This window comes from Callithrix jacchus, chromosome 4 (genome assembly GCF_049354715.1).
Source record: "Callithrix jacchus isolate 240 chromosome 4, calJac240_pri, whole genome shotgun sequence".
NCBI classification, from domain to species: Eukaryota; Metazoa; Chordata; class Mammalia; order Primates; family Cebidae; genus Callithrix; species Callithrix jacchus.
The window spans coordinates 28,573,048-28,591,510 of NC_133505.1; the positions used below are offsets into that span (position 1 = coordinate 28,573,048).

The 18,463-nt window shown below is 49.8% G+C and overlaps 1 protein-coding gene across 1 annotated transcript; it reads left to right on the top strand.

Annotated features, from left to right (window-relative positions):
* The first annotated feature begins 5,514 nt into the window (after window positions 1-5,514).
* LOC100398239 (serpin B6) lies at window positions 5,515-16,867 on the top strand. Its single transcript, XM_035295141.3, has 7 exons — window positions 5,515-5,570; window positions 5,759-5,933; window positions 9,422-9,568; window positions 10,323-10,440; window positions 11,851-11,993; window positions 15,983-16,138; window positions 16,331-16,867. Exons 2-7 carry the CDS (start codon window positions 5,769-5,771, stop codon window positions 16,730-16,732), a joined length of 1,131 nt encoding a protein of 376 aa, XP_035151032.3. The 5' UTR covers window positions 5,515-5,570; window positions 5,759-5,768; the 3' UTR covers window positions 16,733-16,867.
* The last annotated feature ends 1,596 nt before the right edge of the window (window positions 16,868-18,463 follow it).

Here is an 18,463-nt window from a genome sequence, read left to right on the forward strand (position 1 = left end):
GGCTCTCAATGCGGCCAGCGATATGACCTTGGACTAGATACTTAACCTCTGTATCGCAGGGACTTTATCCGCAAAATAAAAAACCTCATAGGATGTGTTTAAGGAACAGCTGAGAAACGGGTTAATAAGTATCCATACTTATGATAAACTGACTTATGTACAAATGGCATACAGGACATGGCAGCACTTACAACAGCTCCTGCCACAAGGGAGTGTTGTGTCGAGACGCGCCATTATTATCATAAATATCCTGAGAGCCATGTGTGTGGGAATACATGAGGATTTGGAGAAAAGCCACACAACAGATTCCCACAAGCAGCACCAAAAATGACTCCTAGGACCTGTGTCAGAGGAAAGGCAGGGAAGAAACAGGGGGAGGAAACACTTTCTGAGGACCACCCAGCAGGCACCCAGCTCAAGTCCATTGACTGTTAAAAGTTTTGAGTGAGAACCCAAGAGGCCAGGTCCAGGCCGGAGAAGGCTGCATCCTCGGAGATGTGAGAGCAAAACTCAGCCTGGTCCTAGAGGTAGAAGTCAAGTCAATTCCAAGAAAAGATGAGAGTTCCCCCTAGGACCAGCAGGTACAGCTGACTGGAAGGAAGGAGGAGAAGGCTGGGAGAAACTAGAATGTTCTATATCCTGGCCTATGCCCAGTCACCCAGTACATCTGAGGGTTTGTAACCAAAAGATCCTTTCTCTCTGAGATGTAAATAGATGCCACATTTGAAGCATCTCCAAGTTTGTGGTTCCATAGCAGACGCTACTTACAGAAAAGACAGTGAGTGAAGCTGGGAGGAAGGGAAAGGCAGCCTTGCAGCTCAGGGGCCCGCTGTGGGGAGGAAACAGCACTCCTCCCCTCCATAACCCAAAGACAGCTTTGTGATAGCACTGGCCAGAGAAGAAGAAACTCCCCTGGGCCTTATTCCCAGTGGATTCCACAGCACCCAGCATGGCAGAGCTTAACAAACCAGAGCTTACGACTTTGTGAATAATAAACAGACGTCTCCCCAGGGACGGACAGACTGGGGGACCTCACTGCCCCTGGCTGGTCCTCCTCCTCCAGCTGGAGCCCAAGTTGGAGCTCAAGGTCTGCATCTGTTTGAGGCCCCTTTTGTGGCTTCCTTTCCCAGAACTCAGAGACCTCAGGGGAGGGGGCAGAGAGGAATAGCAGAAAGGGAAGAGAACAGAGAACAAGAGGGCGGGTGAGTTGGAGCAGAAAAAGCTGGGGCCAGAACTGGGAGTTTCTGGGACAGTCCCAGATTCAAATATTCTATCCCACTGTCTGACCATAGGCCAGAACTTGTGGACCGATTTTTATTTTAGAAAAGAGGTTAACACGAAGCCATGGATGGGATGGTAAGGAAGGAAACCAGGGCTGTCTCTTTGGATCTAGATGGCCCCATGCCCACCCCAAGGAGCTCCAACTGGGAGATGATGATGCCCATGATAACGGTGATACTGACAGCAGCTGTCACTCAAAGGACACATGGCCTGCCCCCCACGCAGGGCTTTGTGTGTGTGGTCTCATAATCCTAGAGAAGTGTAGGCTCAGGAGTCTTTTTTTTTTTTTTGAGACAGAGTTTTGCTCTTGTTTCCCAGGCTGGAGGGCAATGGCATGATCTCGGCTCACCACAGCCTCTGCCTCACGAGTTCAGGTGATTCGCCTGCCTCAGCTTCCCGAGTAGCTGGGATTATAGGCATGCGCCACCATACCTGGCTAATTTTGTATTTTTAGTAGAGACGATGTTTCTCCATGTTGGTCAGGCTGGTCTCAAACTCCCAACCTCAGGTGATCTGCCCACTTCGGCCTCCCAAAGTGCTGGGATTACAGGCATGAGCCACTGTGCCTGGCCAAAAGTCTTTTGTTTTTTTTTGAGACGGAGTCTCACTGCTACCAAGCTAGAGTGCAGTGGCTTGATCTCGGTTCACTGCAACCCTGCTCCACCTCCTGGGTTCAAGCAATTCTCCTACCTCAGCCTCTCGAGTAGCTGGGACTACAGATGTGCGCCACCATGCCCAGCTAATGTTTGTATTTTTAGTAGAGATGGGGTTTCACCATGTTGGCCAGGATGATCTTGATCTCTTGACATCATGATTTACCCACCTCAGCCTCCCAAAGTGCTAGGATTACAGGCATGAGTCACCACGCCCAGCGGGAAGTCTTAATCCTGCAGTCTCTGTGCCTCCCCTGTGCCTCAGTTTCCTTATGTGTAAAAGCAGAATAATGGCTTCCTCAAAGTCTGCTGTGAGGATGCAAAAAGTTTCTTGACATATAGCAGTCATTCGACTAATATTGGTTATTATGAATTTTCACAATTACCCAGAGAGGTGGAGCCTATAATCATTCCCATTTTACAGACAAAGGAACTTTCACACAGCCAGAAAGGAGCCAAGCTAGAACTCAAAGTGGGGTGGTCTGTCTATGGAGAACAGGCTCTGTCGACCACTAAATGAGAGATGGCACAGATCAGTGGTTACATGCACAAATGTTACAGCCAGATGGCTAAGTCAAACTTCCAGCTCAGCCACAGATGGGCTGTGTGGACAGAAACGAGCTGCTCCACCTTTCAGTACCTTGGTTTGCTCACCTGCAAAATGGGTGTCTCTGGCCAGGCACAGTGGCTTACGCCTGTAATTTCAGCACTTTAGGAAGCAAAGGCAGGAAGACTGCTTGGGTCCACGAGCTCAAGACTAGCCTGAGCAATGGGGCAAAACCTCGACTCTATAAAAAATTAGCTGAGCACGCTGGGCTGGGTGGCTCATGCCTATAATCCCAGCACTTTGGGATACTGAGGCAGGAGGATCACAAAGTCAGGAGTTTGAGACCATCCTGGCCAACATGGTGACACCCTGTCTCTACTAAAGATATAAAAAATTAGCTGCGCGTGGTGGCAGGCACCTGTAATCTCAGCTACTCAGGAGCTGAGGCAGGAGAATTGCCTGAACATAGGAGGCAAAGATTGCAGTGAGCTGAGATTGCACCGAGCTGAGATTGCACCGAGCTGAGATTGCACCACTGCACTCCAGCCTGGGTGACAAAGTGAGACTCCATCTCAAAAAAAAAAAAAAAAAATTTAGCTGAGCATGATGGCACTATACCTGTGGTCCCAGCTAGGCAGGAGGCTGAGATGGGGGATCACCTCTGCCTGGCAAGGGAAGGTGAGGCTGCAGTGAGTTGAGATCACGCCACTGCACTCTAGGCTGGATGACAGAGTGAGACCCTGTCTCAGAAAAATCAGGGTGTCCTTGCTCATTCTGGGCTCTGACTCTGTGTCCCTGGAGGTCCAGCAGCTCTGTGCCTCTCTAAAGGTCTGAGGTGGCAGCAAGCAGATCTGGGCCAATGATGGAGGTACCAGCAACCCTCTCCTCTCCCTTCCTTCCAGAGATCATCCTCAACCCTCACCTCAGGAGCAGTTGTCCTGGTGGCAGGAGAACTGGTCAAGCCACTGAGTGTAAATAGTTTCAGCAAGGTGGGGGTGTACATTCTGTTGTCCCTTAATTAGAAATGAGTAATCTTAAAATATGTTCGGAAAGGCTTAGCAAACTGGGAGTCCCAGTGCCCCAAGTGTTCTCCATAATGAATAAAGAAGAATTTGGGCCGGGCGCGGTGGCTCAAGCCTGTTATCCCAGCACTTTGGGAGGCCGAGGCAGGTGGATCATGAGGTCAAGAGACTGAGATTATCCTGGCCAACATGGTGAAACCCCATCTATACTAAAAATACAAAAAAAATTAGCTGGGCATGGTGGCGCATGCCTGTAGTCCCAGCTACCTGGGAGGTTGAAGCAGGAGAATTGCTTGAACCCAGGAGGCGGAGGTTGCAGTGAGCCGAGATTGTGTCACTGCACTCCAACCTGGCGCCTGGCAACAAAGCGAGACTCTGTCGCAAAAAAAAAAAAAAAAAAAAGAATTTGAAAACAAAATGTTTAAACAAGGACAGCAAACCAGGTGTATTAGTTATTGTCTTGCTTTCCTGTGGCTGCTGTAACAGATGCCTATGGATTTGTGGCTAAACAGCACGTGTTTATTGTCTTATAGTTCTGAGGTTGGAGGTTGAAAATGGGTTCCATGGGGCCAGACTCCTCCGGAGGCTCCTCTTTGCTGTTCCAGCTACTGCAGCTGCAGTCCTTGCGTTCCCTGGCTTCATCGTCAAAGTCAGTGGAGGGGCATTTTGCTTGATCTTTGCATTGCTTTTTCCCATGAGATCTCCACGGGCCTTCCTCTTAGAAGGATAACTGTGATTACATGTAGAGGCAACTTGAACAATCCAGGGTAATCTTTCATCTTAAGAGCCTGAATTGAATCACACTGCACTGTCCCTTTTGCCATGTAAGGGAGCATTCACAGGTCCCAGGGATTAGGACCCGGGTATCTTTGGGGCACTCATTCAGCCAACCCCGAATGTAAAGGCATGCACGGTAGAGAACGGGTTAATTCAGCGTCTCTTCACAGGGCCTTCAGTAGGCACCTCCTAACCTCTCCCATCTGTTCCAGGAAATATCTGCTCCTGCTTCTCCCCTTCCTTGTTCTGCAGGTTCCCACCCACTCCTCAAGTGAGTCACTGGGACTGGCTTAGAATGCTGGCATTCTCCGACTAGGCCAAATTCACTGGTAAACATTTGTGAAGTGTGTCAGAGCAGGCAGACCCTGAATCCCCGCATCCCCGCATCCCCTCCTCCCAGCCTGCCTGCCAGTGGGGTCCTGACCTGCCCCTGTCTTCTCACCTGATTCTGCAGATTCTTCTTCTTTAGTAGTGGACCAGACAGGGCATCGGCCTGCGTTTCCAGGGCAGCTGCTTCTTAGCTTCACTTCTGTGAACTTCACCTTCCCTGTAGTGCAGTGGGGTGTTGATGGTCCGTCTCTCTAAGGGCTTGGTGCGCTTTAACGTGATTCTGTGATTCCAGCTGGCCTGAAGACACCCCAGTTCCCCTGCCCCGACTATCCAGCTGTATTCCTGCTCTGGACCCTGCTGGGGCTGCCATACACCCTGCATGCCAGGACTGGAGACATGTGCAGCCTGACCCTACCCCAGAACCTGTCTCTAAAGGTGGAGATGGGCAGACACCCGCAGCCCGGGAGGCAAGGTGGTGTCCTGAGTGCTCTGTGCGTTCAGGAGCAGGAAGGCCTAGCTTGTGGCAGCAGGAGATCCCCAAGCGTGATCCAAGATTGGGGTTTTGCCACCTGCAGGGATTCCATAGAAGGAGATCCCAGGGTCAAAAGGCATTTTAAAGGCTTTCCCACATCTTTGTATGTGGCTTGATGTATCATCTTTTATTTTAAGGCTCTCCCTACGCTGAAATCGGTTCTCTCTCATTATAAAAACACTTGGCCGTCTTTTCTTGTGTAACTGTCAATGAATTTATCATCTTGAATACTTTTTAAATTAAAACACAGTACATTTAAGCCCACAAAACACACAAAAGAATACACACATAGAAGCAAAAGCCAACACCCCTTCTGTAACTCCGCCCTATGAAAGTGACTCTAGAAAAGGGTGCCTCCTCCCACACTTTCTCCTCTGGTGGGGCTCGCGTGCAGGAAGGAATTCTCGCAAAGCAGGACTGCGTTACAGGTACTCTTTCGGTTTCCATACTTAACGTTAGAAACACACAAAATAATTAGGAGAGTCCCAAAAAGACACATGCAGAGTTCTGTGTGTGTCCCTGCTTGCTCACTAAGCCACAGTGTCAGTGGTAAGGAGTGAAGTGCGGTTGTGTGGAAGCTGTGCTTACATGATACTGATTTTAAATCTTGTTCCAGGTCTGCCGTTATGGATCGTCTCGCAGAAGCAAATGGCACCTTTGCCTTAAACCTTTTGAAAACGCTGGGTGAAGGCAACTCGAAGAATGTGTTTTTCTCACCCATGAGCATGGCCTCTGCCCTGGCCATGGTCTACATGGGAGCACAGGGAAACACCGCTGCACAGATGGCCCAGGTATGGCTTCAGGACAGCCGTAGACGCTGTGAACTGCCAAGTGAGCTGGTCCTGCGAATTCCAGATCCCACAGGGATTGCTCTAGATGGATAACTGTGCAGATCGCAGGGTGTGGGTGGAGAGCTGACAGGGAAAGGGACGCCACCCATGCCGGAGCACCCTGACCCATTGGGCTGGAGAGGTGGCACTGGATTCAGAGGAATGAATGATTTCATCATCACGTGGCTTAGCCTGTTCATGAGTTTGTGTAGATGGTTGTAAAGTCACAAGGTTTAGGTTGAGTCCTGTGATGATCTTTGGGTACTGTCACCTACCTTTTGATTGTTGGGAGTCTTCATTCTCATTTAGATGTAAAACCTTCTTAGAACGGCATCTGTCAGCTGAACATGTTTTCAGTAGTGTCCCAGTTCTCTGTTGCTGCGTAACTGGCACTCCCAGCTTAGCAGCTTTCCTGGTTGTTGAATCTGGGTGGATGGAGGGGTGCTTCTGCTCCACTTGGTGCTGGCTGGGTCCCTTGTGGGGCTGCTTCAGCAGGGGCTCAGCAGGGTGTTGGGGCATCTTCCCTGTGGCCTTCTCCACTGGGGCCCTCTATAGGCCTCCTTCGAGGGGTGCCTGGGCTCCCAAAGGTCAGGCTGCTGGGTTCTGAGAGGAAGTGCTCCCAGAAGACAGGCTTGAAGCAAGTGCCTATCAAGCCTCCACGTGTGTCCTGCCTGCCAAGGCCCCACTGCTAACAGCAGGCACACCTCCACAGCTGAAAGGGGCTGGGCAAGGGTGTGCACACTGGAGACGTGGCTGGGTGGGGCCACCCATGGCTGCTGTGGTCTTCCCTCTGGACTTCATGGTTCCCAGGAAGTCCGAGAGCCAGGTGTGGGCAGGGTTGGGTTCTCCTGCAGCCTCTCTCCTCGGCTTGTAGACACTGTTTTACATGTAGACCCCACATGGTCATCATCTGTGTGTGTCTGTGTCCCCATCTCTTATTTTTATTTTTTGAGATGGAGTCTCACTCTGTCGCCTAGGGTGGAGTATAATGGCACGATCTCAGTTCACCGCAACCTCCGCCTTCCAGATTCAAGCAATTCTCTGACTCAGCCTACCGAGTAGCTGGGACTACAGGCGCTCGCTACCACACCCAGCTAATTTTTGTATTTTTAGTAGAGACAGGGTTTCACCATGTTGTTCAGGCTGGTCTTGAACTCCTGACCTTATGATCTGCCCACCTCGGCCTCCCTGAGTGCTGGGATTATAGGCCTGAGTCACTACACCTGGCCTCATCTCCTCCTTTTATTTATTTATTTATTTTTATTTATTTTATTTTATTTTTTCTTTGAGACAGAGTCTTGCTCTGTTGCCAGGCTGGAGTGCAGTGGTGCAATCTTGGCTCACTGCAACCTCCGCCTCCTGGGTTCAAGCTATTCTTCCGCCTCAGCCTCCCGAGTAGCTGGGACCACAGGTACGTGCCACCATGCCCGGCTAATTTTTGTATTTTTAGTAGAGACGGGGTTTCACCATGTTGGCCAGGATGGTCTCGATCTCTTGACCTTGTGATCCACCTGCCTCAGCCTCCCAAAGTGCTGGGATTACAGGCATGAGCCACCACGCCTGGTCCTCCTCTTTTTATAAGGACACAAGTCGTAACGGATTAAAGCCCAAACTAATGGCCTCATGTTACCTTAATCACCCCTGTACAGGCCCTCTCTCCAAATACAGTTCCATTCTGAGACACTGGAGTTGGGACTTGAGTGTGTAAATTTTGGGGGACACATCCAGCCCAGCAGAGGAGGCATGGGAGGCCCGTGGGCATCACTGAACAGTGGCAATTCCCAAGCCCAGCCAGGTGCATGTTGTCCACCCCTCAGCCCTGGGTGAAGGGCGTTCCTTGATGAGCCTCCACTGCAGCGTTCCAGAATTGTCCCTCGTCTGTGGCTGCCCTGGCCGTGCTCTGCCTCTGTGTCCTGGCGTCACTCTCAGCAGCTCCTTTCCTGTTCTGTAAGAAATGGCCCGTGCTTGCTGTGCTCCCAGCCTACCTCCCACCTGTAGAACGTGGGTGCCCAGAGGCCTCCCTGCACTTTGAGCTGTCTCTCCCTTTTAGTTCAGGTTGTTACAAGTGCCTGAAAATCACTGTGGGATTTCTATCAACTTAAAATCTGCTTCCCTGGACAAAAACCACCTTCCCACTGTCCTCCCCCACCACCTGAGTGCTCTGTGTTGGGTTGGGAGTCAGGGTGCCGTGGGAGAGCCTGCCAGAGAGTAAGGTGCTCCTGTATCTTCTAAGGTTTAACAAGTGGATTTTGACCTCACCCTTGAGGCCAGTGTCTGGGATTTGATCTTTGCTCAGAGGCCATTTCTTTTAGAATCTTTTGCTAGCTGGGGAGGCTGGGAAGAAGAAATATTTTTATTCTCCACCCAGCACATACTGAGTTGGAAATCCTTCCTTTAAATTCTGCTTGCAAATGGAGCAGTTCCTTCTTCCTGTGTGATATCCTAGGCAGCAAAAAGAAGCCGCCTTCCCCTTGGAGCCCTTAGCCAGATGCAGGAGTTCACGGGGAGAGACACCATCCTCCCTGTCACTGCAGGGACTTTCTCTCCATTTCTTCAGCTTCTATACACACAGCCACCTTTCTCCAGCCCCCAGGAGTCATTTTATCCTGTCCATCCAGTCTCTGCCAGCTGCCTGGGGCCAAGGCCAGGGTCACATGTGTTAGGTTTTGGTCATGGCAGAACTCCACTTCCGGATGGCTACGCATGTCATCTATTGCCACAAAACAAACCAACCCAAACTTAGTGGCTGGAAATCACAGTGATCGATTATTCCTCAGATTCTGTGGCCTGACCAGGCAGGCCTGCTCCCAGGAAGCAGTGCAGGGTCACTCATGCAGCTGTTTCAGTGGACAGTTGGCCTGGAAAGTTCCAGAAGGCCTCTCTCACACCTGAGGCCTTGATTCTTCAAGCAACTCTCCCCACAGGTGGTAGCACTTCCTTCAGGGCTTTCCATGTGGCCTTCAGCAGGATAGCTTGGACTTCCTTCCATCATGGTGACCAGGGTACCAGAGAGTGAACGTGGCAGCTGCGGCCTTTTTAAAAGGACCTGGTCCTCGAGCAGCATGACTTCTACTGAATTCTACCTACTCTATCATTAGTTAGAGCCAGTGACAGGGCCAGCCCAGACCCACAGGCAGGAGGGACCCTGCCCTTCTGACATCAGGAGCCGCCCGAATTTACATAGACAGGAGATCTGGTTGGCACCCTTGTTTGCCACCAAACTCCAAGTACTGAGCATCAGAAGTCTGGGTTTGTGGAGGGCACTGAAACTCATGCCAGCACTGACAGGGCACAGGGAGGGGCTTTCAAGACCCTTCTGGCCTTTAATCGGATGGATCTTTTAAGCAATAGTCAGAGTCTGCACGGTTGTTAGGCTGTTTGGGGTTGCTCCATTTCCTGAAGTCAGAGCATACAGACGTGATGTGTTTTCATTCTGGTTTTGATTTCAGGCACTTTCTTTAAATAAAAGTGGTGGTGGCGGAGACGTCCACCAGGGCTTCCAGTCTCTTCTCACCGAAGTGAATAAGCCTGGCACGCAGTACTTGCTTAGGACGGCCAACAGGCTCTTTGGGGAAAAGTCCTGTGACTTCCTCTCAGTAAGTCATACTTGTTACTCACTAAAGAAATGAAGGTGGCCAGGTGGTGGGTGCTGTGGTCCAGCAGGAAGCCTGTGGCTCTGAATGCTATTATGCCACATGTAGGCTTTTGTAATTTGTTTCTTTTCACCTGCCGATATGTTGAATCTACTTTATGCTTTTCAAATATCTTATCAACATCTTGTCAGGCAGCTCCTTGATGCGTGACTGCTCCCTTAAAGGACCCAGCAGTTGGTGAAGTTTTTTTGATATTCAGAGCCTGACTCAACTTAGTTTTTCTTTGTCTTTTTGAGATAGAGTCTCACTCTGTCACCTAAGCTGGAGTCCAGTGGTGCGATCTCGGCTCACTGCAACCCCTGCCTCCAGGGTTCAAGCGATTCTCCTGCCTCAGCCTCCCGAGTAGCTGGGATTACAGGTGTACGCCACTACACCGGGCTAATTTTTGTATTTTCAGTAGAGACAGGATTTCACCATGTTGGCCAGGCTGGTCTCGAACTCCTGACTGCATGTGATCCACCCACCTTGGCTTCTCAAAGCCCTGGGATTACAGGTGTGAGCCACAGAGCCTGACCTCGACTTAGTTTTTAAGCTAGGATTAAATATAGCTCAAGCTAGGAAGTTGGATTTTAGGTTAAGTCCTCATATTTATTTGTAAATTACATATGTCAATTATAGATTTTCTGATTTGGTTCAATGAAGAACTAGGCCGTTGGTGTTCACCATTTTTGTAATTATGTCCCTCTGTCTATCCTAGTCTTTTAGAGATTCCTGCCAAAAATTCTACCAAGCGGAGATGGAGGAGCTTGACTTTGTCAGCGCCGTAGAGAAGTCCAGAAAACATATAAACACCTGGGTAGCTGAAAAGACAGAAGGTGAAAAAGTATTGTTATTCTGCTTGTAATAGCATCTTAATCCATTTTACTGTCAGTTCCTTCATGAAACTGTCAGTTGTAAACAGGAATGACGTTTTTTTCTCTAAATAACTGCAAACTTAAAATATCAGCTTCTGAAACCAGTCGCCATTAATTGACGTTTTGGAAGTGCTCACTCACTGTGTGCTGGTCTCTGCGGCTTCTCCCTGCGCTCTTCAGTGTACCTGTGATTGATGTTTTTCAGTGTTTGGTACATCTCTTCCGGACCAGTCCACATTTTAATTTTGAGGAGAGAGTTAATGTGAATATAGTCTTTCCTTTCAAAAATAACATAAAAAATCCATAGCATGGATCTCAAGCCGTCTCCCTCTTCAGTAGTTCATGGTCTACGGTTTTCATGCATTGCTGCGGGACACTAGATCATGCTCTGGTCTGCCTGTGGTTCTTAATTTTAACTTTTTTTTTTGTTAGAGACAGGGTGTCCTTCTATCACCCAAGCTGGAGTGCAGTGGCAATCACAGCTCACTGCACCCTGAATTCTTTGACTCAAGTGGTCCTCCTGTTTCAGCCTCCCAAGTAGCTGGGACTGCAGGTAGTATCACCATGTCCAGGTAATTTTATTTTATTTTTTGAGATGGAGTCTTGCTCTGTTGCCAAGGCTGGAGTGCAATGGAGCAATTTCAGCTCACTGCAACCTCCGCCACCTGGGTTCAAGTGATTCTCCTGCCTTAGCCTCATGAGTAGCTGGTGTTACAGGCATGTGTCATCACGTATGGATAATTTTTGTCGTTTTCATAGAGATGGGGTTTCACCATGTTGGCCAGGCTGGTCTTGAACTCCTGACCTTGTGATCCACACACCTTGGCCTCCTAAAGTGCTGGGATTACAGGTGTGAGCCACTGCTCCTGGCCAATTTTTTTTTTTCTTTTCCTTAGAGACAGGGTCTCACTGTGTTGCCCAGGCTGGTCTCCAACTCCTGGCCTCAAGTGATCCTCACACCTCAGCCTCCCAAAGTACTGGGATTATAGGTGTGAGCGACTGTGACTGGCCTAAACTGTACTTTAAGCTTGTAAAGAACATCTCTTGGCTGCCCATCTTTTTGACAATCCTTTAAATTCTGTCTTTAAGTCATAGGCCCCCACCACTCCTTCCTGTCTCCTCTGTTATGAACTTATCCTGCATAATTAACATGTAGTTGTTCACTTGTGTGTTTTATTCAAATAATGATGTTTTTCTCACCAGAAGTTTGTGCTGCTTTGCTTAAAGGACACGTATCCCTTTCTACTGGGGGGACAGTGGAAGTCTCTATCTGTGCCCTTGACTGCTGAAGCAGAAGGCCCCACCAATTCCTGATGTGTCAGGGATCAGCAGCCGCCCGTGTCTAACGCCGTCTTTAATTCTTCCTCTCAGGTAAAATTGCGGAGTTGCTCTCCCCGGGCACAGTGGATTCACTGACAAAGCTGGTTCTGGTGAATGCCATCTACTTCAAAGGAAACTGGGATAAACAATTCGGCAAGGAGAACACCAAGGAGAGACCGTTTAAAGTCAGCAAGGCGAGTAAGCCGTGGCAGAGGCGCTTCTCAGAGCAGCGCCCCTGTTCACACAGCGCCTGCAGCCGTGGGCGTTTCTGACCCTGCCCCTCCTGCTTCCTGTCAGTCGGGTGGCCCCGTGCCCCTGGGCTCCGAGCATCCTCTCTGCCACCTACAGGGCAAGTTTGAAGGTGCAGCCTCAGGCTCGATCAAGGTCTTCAAGTTCAGACTCGAGATATGGTGTGCCATCATCTAGAGGACATTTCCTCCGTTTCTCTAGCTTCATTCCCATCAGGACCTACACACTCCTTTACAGCGGCGGAAACCCCGGACCATGCCTCCTCCGCGCCGCCACCGCGCCCCCTGCTGGCTTCGTGCCACACAGCAGGGTCGGAACATCTCACTTTGCTGCTGAATTGAGGCTGAGCAGGGAGAGCTGTCTGAGGAGGGCCAGACTTGTAGCTGGTGCTTAGGAAATCCTGAACTAATGAGTGATAGTACTCTCTTGACAGTAAGGATAAGTACATATTTTTGTTTTAAAACGAGCAAACCAAACATGTAAAGAGACACTAAGATTAACCACGTCCAGCTTGGAAGACGTCATCTGCTGACAGACCTTTATCTATCTTCCTCCCACTGAATCCACTTTATTCGCTCTTGTTTTGTTTGTCTTTGACTATAGAGATTTTTGAACATAGGCAAAGTAGACAGAATAGATTAATTCCAGCGTATTCTTGATCATTGACCATAAGTTAGATCTTCCAGGCTAACTTGAACCTGAACGTTCAGTGTCTCAGGAAATTTATTTTCATTGTTTATTTCTGCTCACAATTCAAAAAGAATTATTTTCTTTCAAGCTTTATTCTGAAATGAACTGTCCTGTTATCCCCTGGCAAATAATTTTTCTCTTTAAAATTTAATCATGAATAAGATATACAAGACCTTTGTTTGAGTACAGGTAACAGAAATCCCGGTTCACCAGGGTTTAGCTCATAGGGCTCATCTCCCCTGCCAGGAGGTCTGAAGGCAGGTGAGACCTGGGCTGGCCTGGTACTGCCAGCCCTGCCTTCCTCAGCACATGGCCTTCTTCCTCCTGGTCACAGGATGGCTCAGCTAGCCACAGCAGTCCAGGCACCAGAAAGGGGGAGGAACAAGGGGAGGGGAGGGGAGCCTAAACCTTGCGCTGGGTGGTTCTGCCTTTCAGAAAGGGAAGGCTTCCTTCTGTATGGCGTAGGCCAGAACTCTATGTCTTGTGGGTTTGCGGAGATGAGGAATCCTCTCATGCTCGGCTCTGCAGTGCAGAAGAACAGAGGAAGGGGCTGCAGTATTGAGTGCACCAGCCTGGGGAGGGGGCGTACCTCCAAGGATACAGATTTTGAGTTGATACAGATTCTCATTTTATTTTCATTTCTATATAAAATGGACCTTGTCTACATAATTGTGTATTTAGTGAATCATTCAGGTTAGATCTTTTGATTCAAGGTTAGATCTTTTATATTACAAGATTGGAGGCTTGGACCCTGAAGGGCTGCCGGGAGAAATTACTGAAGGCAGAGGTCAGCAAACTTCGCCCTGCAGCAAAGCCAGCCTGCCACCTGTTTGTTTTTTTTTAAGGTTTATTGAAACACAGCCATGCTTATTTACTTACTTATTTCATCCTGTAACAACAATTGAGTAGTTGTGGCAGAGACTGTACATGTGGCCACAAACCCAAAAACAGTTCCTGCCTGGTCAGTTATGGAAAAACATGCCTACTGCTGGCCAAGGGAATGAGTGGGGCAGCCGAGGCCCCGGAGACTGGAGACTGCTCTAGCCAAAGGCTGACGGCTGGTCAAGGCGAGCCTCGACCACACGGAAGCGGAAAGCTGCCGCCCCAGCATCTTTTGTTTATTCCATATAACACAGAAGAATGTGCTGCACTGGAGACTGGGGAGCTGACGGCAACTTTGACTGCCTATGGCAGGGTATTTCCTCAACTCACAGGAGCAGCTCAGAGTCAGGCGTTGACGAGGGCTGCGGGATGGGGTGTGGGTCCTGTCCTCCAGTCTTTCTCATTGGCTGGCTGCGGTTGCTGACCAGTGCAGTTTTTGCTGGTAAGATATATAAATGTTGTCTGGGCTTTTCAGCATCCCAGCTCATTAATTCATTTGTTTGTTTGTTTTTGAAGGTGGGGTTTCACCATGTCGGTCAGGCTGGTCTCAAAGTCCCGACCTCAAGTGATTTGCCCACCTCGGCTTCCCAAAGTGCTGGGATTAGAGGTGTGAGCCACCATGCCCGGCCCTCCATTTAATTTATTTAGGCATTTATTCAGCAGAGATTGACTGCGTGCCTTCTTTCTCTTTCTCTCTCTCTCTCTCTCTTTTTTTTTTTATTTTTATTTTGTAGATGGAGTCTCGTGCTGTCTCCCAGGCTGGAGTGTAGTGGTGCAGTCTTGGCACACTGCAACCTCTTCCTCCTGGGTTCAAGTGATTTTCCTACCTAAACCTCCTGAGTAGTTGGGATTACAGGTACCCACCACCACACCTGGCTAATTTTTGTATTTTTAGTAGAGATGGAGTTTCACCATGTTGGCCAGGTTGATCTTGAACTTCTGACCTCAGATGATCTGTCTGCCTAGCCTCCCAAAGTGGTGGGATTACAGGCATGAGCCATCGTGCCCAGCCTGACTTGGTGTCTTCTATCTATGAGGCATGGTGCTAAGTATTTTTCAGCTGTGCACAAAACCAGCAAAGCATGCCTGCCCTGGTGAAGCTTATGTTTTCTTGGGGGAGCAACAGCAAGCATAAATAAGAAAATAGGACTGTATTAGGCAGTAGTAAATGCTACAGAGGCATACTAAGGCACTCGCTTTGTAGCATTGGCTGCTTTCAGAGGGCGATTGCAGCTAACCAACCGTAGCTCCCTGTGACTCCTCACATTTAATCAGGATAGATTTAATATCAGAGGTTCTAAGTCAACATGCTTGCGGATAATTAACGTGGTTAAAAGAGTGGTTTTACGAATGATAAAAGGTTTAGGAAAGATGCTGTGTTTGCGGTGGGGGTGTCGTGTCAGGTAAGATCTATCAAGGACACCTTTTCTGCCAAGGTGATTTTTTGAGCAAGGACCAAAAAGAGGCAGAGGTTTGCTCTCCAGGTTCTGGGGGACAGGCTTACTGCGTAGAGATGAGATGAACCGAGTTTGCTGGCAGTGCAGTGAGGAGGCCCCTGTGACTGTAGCAGCCAAACAAAGGGAGAGGGAACTGGGGACGAGCTCTTATCACAATTCCAGGTCATTTTAGGAACTTTCGGCTCCGCTCCGAGTAGATGGGGAGCCAGGGACAGGTGTTCGGCCAAAGAACAATGTGATCTGACTTAGGTGCTACTGTGTCCCTCTAGCCACTCTGCCGGGAACAATCACAGTCATATTACCACAGTTATTCCAGGACTAGGCTGGTAGCAGCAGAGACAGAAGGAACAGGTCAGATTTTGGTTATATATTTACAAGGTAGAACCAATATAATTTACCACTGAGTCAGACGCAGGGTGCGAGAGAAAGACAGGCGTCAAGGGTACTCCAGGGCTTTTGGCCACTGGATGGTGGCATTGCTCTCAGCTGAGGTGGCAGAGTTGTAGACAAAGCCAACTTGGAGGACCCATGGAGCTCCACATTACAGGTGGCATTGGGAATTTCTTTTATGTCCAAACATAGGTGTCAAGTGGGCAGTAAAGTACAGGAGTCCCAAGGAAGGGCAGAGGTCAGGCTGGAGGCAAATTTGGTATGATCCTGTGTTTAAAGCCATGAGACTGACTGAGACCAACGAGAGGAAAGACGCCTTGGGCTTGGGACCCGGGCACCCAGTTTCTGGAGGTTGCGGCAATGAAGATGGCAGAGAAGGCACTGCCGGATATTCTGGAAGCCGGGCAGAAACGTGAGCCGCATCTCTCCCTGCAGAGAGTGGCCGGCTCTGATGAATTTGTGCCATGTGTCAGTGGGTCTCATTTCAACTTCACGTTTATCTGTTTTATTTGTAGAATGAAGAGAAACCTGTGCAAATGATGTTTAAGGAATCTACTTTCAAGAAGACCTATATAGGAGAAATTTTTACCCAGATCCTGGTGCTTCCCTATGTTGGCCAGGAGCTGAATATGATCATCATGCTTCCGGATGAGACCACCGACTTGAGAACGGTAACCACTGAGCAGATAGTGAGGTGTGCTCGCGAGGGAATCACTCGGGGCTGTCTGCTGTGGCTGTGTTCTAACACAGACCCCTGCGGACCGTGGCCCGGCTGCTGCCGGCGTCTAGCATCACAGCATCGCATGGGGCCCTGCTGGGCAGCAGCACCCTAGGTCTTAAAGTCTTCCACTGTCTCCCTCTAGGTGGAGAAAGAAATCACTTACGAGAAGTTCGTAGAATGGACGAGGCTGGACATGATGGATGAGAAGGAGGTGGAAGTGTTTCTCCCACGGTTTAAACTGGAGGAAAGCTACGACATGGAGAGTGTCCTGCGCAACCTGGGCATGACCGATGCCTTCGAGGTGGGCAAGGCAGACTTCTCCGGAATGTCCAAGACAGACCTGCTTCTGTCCAAGGTTGTGCACAAATCCTTTGTGGAGGTCAACGAGGAAGGCACAGAGGCCGCAGCTGCCACAGCTCCCATGTTCATACCTATGCGCGCCAGATTCACCTCCCGCTTCTGTGCCGACCACCCCTTCCTTTTCTTCATCCAGCACAGCAAGACCAACGGGATTCTCTTCTGCGGCCGCTTTTCCTCCCCATAAGGACGGGGTGGTCTTTGTGCGCAGCCCCTCTCCTCTCTGTCCTCTGACACTCCACAGTGTGCCTGCAACCCAAGTGGCCTTATCCGTGTGGTGGTGGCACTTCAGAAATAAAGAGAACAATTGTGGGATGCCACATTCACTGTGTGTTTGTATGTCTGCATGGAAGATGGTTCCTAGGATCTGAAATTGCTGCTGTCTGTGGGTCTGGGTTATGGTAGGAGGGGCTGCGATGACCACTTAGTCACCCCGGCTCGGGGGAGATGTTGCCCACCCCCCACAGCCATGGGGACCCCACGACTTCACTGCGTGTAGACAGCTGTCCTCGCTTGATGGTGTGACTCTTCCTGGGCACAAGGAGATAAATGGTGCTTCTCTGTCTCCTCTACTCAGTAGCGGAGTCTCATCCCACTTCTCGGGAGAGAAGGGAGTGATGTGAGGTGCTACAAAGAGGTGCAGGGAGCTCAGTTCCAAAACTGCCACCAGCTCCCTGGAAGCCTGCACGGAGAGGGGGAGCAGGTGAACCAGATGAAGGTGACAGTAGTCTCCTGCCCCATGGGTGTTTCTGCTTCCCTGGGGACTGGTTGATCACATACCCATTCACATACATACTGCCCACTTCTGAAAATGTCAAATGATATTAGTGTTCCATTTATAGCAACAGAGTTTACAGCGACATGGACTTCACGAGTCAGCACCAGGTGCCTTTCTGTTTCACTCAAGTGTTACAGAAAAGACAGCTACAATTTCTGGGGCCATTTGTGTTGATTGCTGGTAATGTGATCCCCGCACACAGCCATGCAGGAGCAGATGGACGGGTCAGGCTCAAATGCAGGAGCCACGCAGCGTTCCAGGGAGCCAGGAAGGGCTTCTTTTTCAGACAGTGGAGCCTGATCCCCATCCTTTACCTGGTACAAAAGTGCCCTCACTCTTCCTGCTCCTCTTTCCCTTAGTGTCCAGGCTGGGGTGACAGATAGGAGTCAGGAGCAGCAGGAGACGTAGCAGGGATGAGTGGGAGCAGGGGCAAGAAGGGCTGGGTCGTGCTGGTTTTGTCCCTCATACCCCATTTTCTGCACAGCATTTTTTTTTTTTTTTTTTGAGACAGAGTATCTCTGTGTCATCCAGGCTGTGCAGTGGTGTGATCTCGGCTCACTGCAACCTCCAGCTCCCGGGTTCAAACAATTCTTCTACCTCAGCCTCCCAACTAGCTGTGACTACAGGCACCCACTACTACTCCTGGCTAATTTCTGCATTTTTAGTAGAGATGGAGTTTTGCTATGCTGGCCAGGCTGCTCTTGATCTCCTGAGCTTGTGATCCTCCCACCAGGGCCTCCCAGAGTGCTTGGATTACAGGTGTGAGCCACTGTGGCCAGCCCGTTCTTGGTATTTTTTAAAGACTGGGGACAAGAGGACTTGGAACAAGGGCTCCGAGGGTGGAGCAGGATCCAGTTATATGATGCTTCAAGCACCACAGAGAGGGCCTCTGCACTGCAGCTGGCAGCCACCGCCCTGTGTCTGATTCCTGGGGAGAGGCACCTGCTCCACATCCTTGCTTGGGGTCTGCTTAGAGGCAGGGATGCAGACAGGGAGTGGGGTAAGTGGAATTGTCTAACCGTCCAGGTTTCATGGTATCAATCCCTTTCCCCAGGGTAAGGGCTGTATCAATAGTGTGGAAAGATGAACATTCAGGGTCCCATGTGTTACTGACCTTGACAGGGGGAGAGAACCAGCACC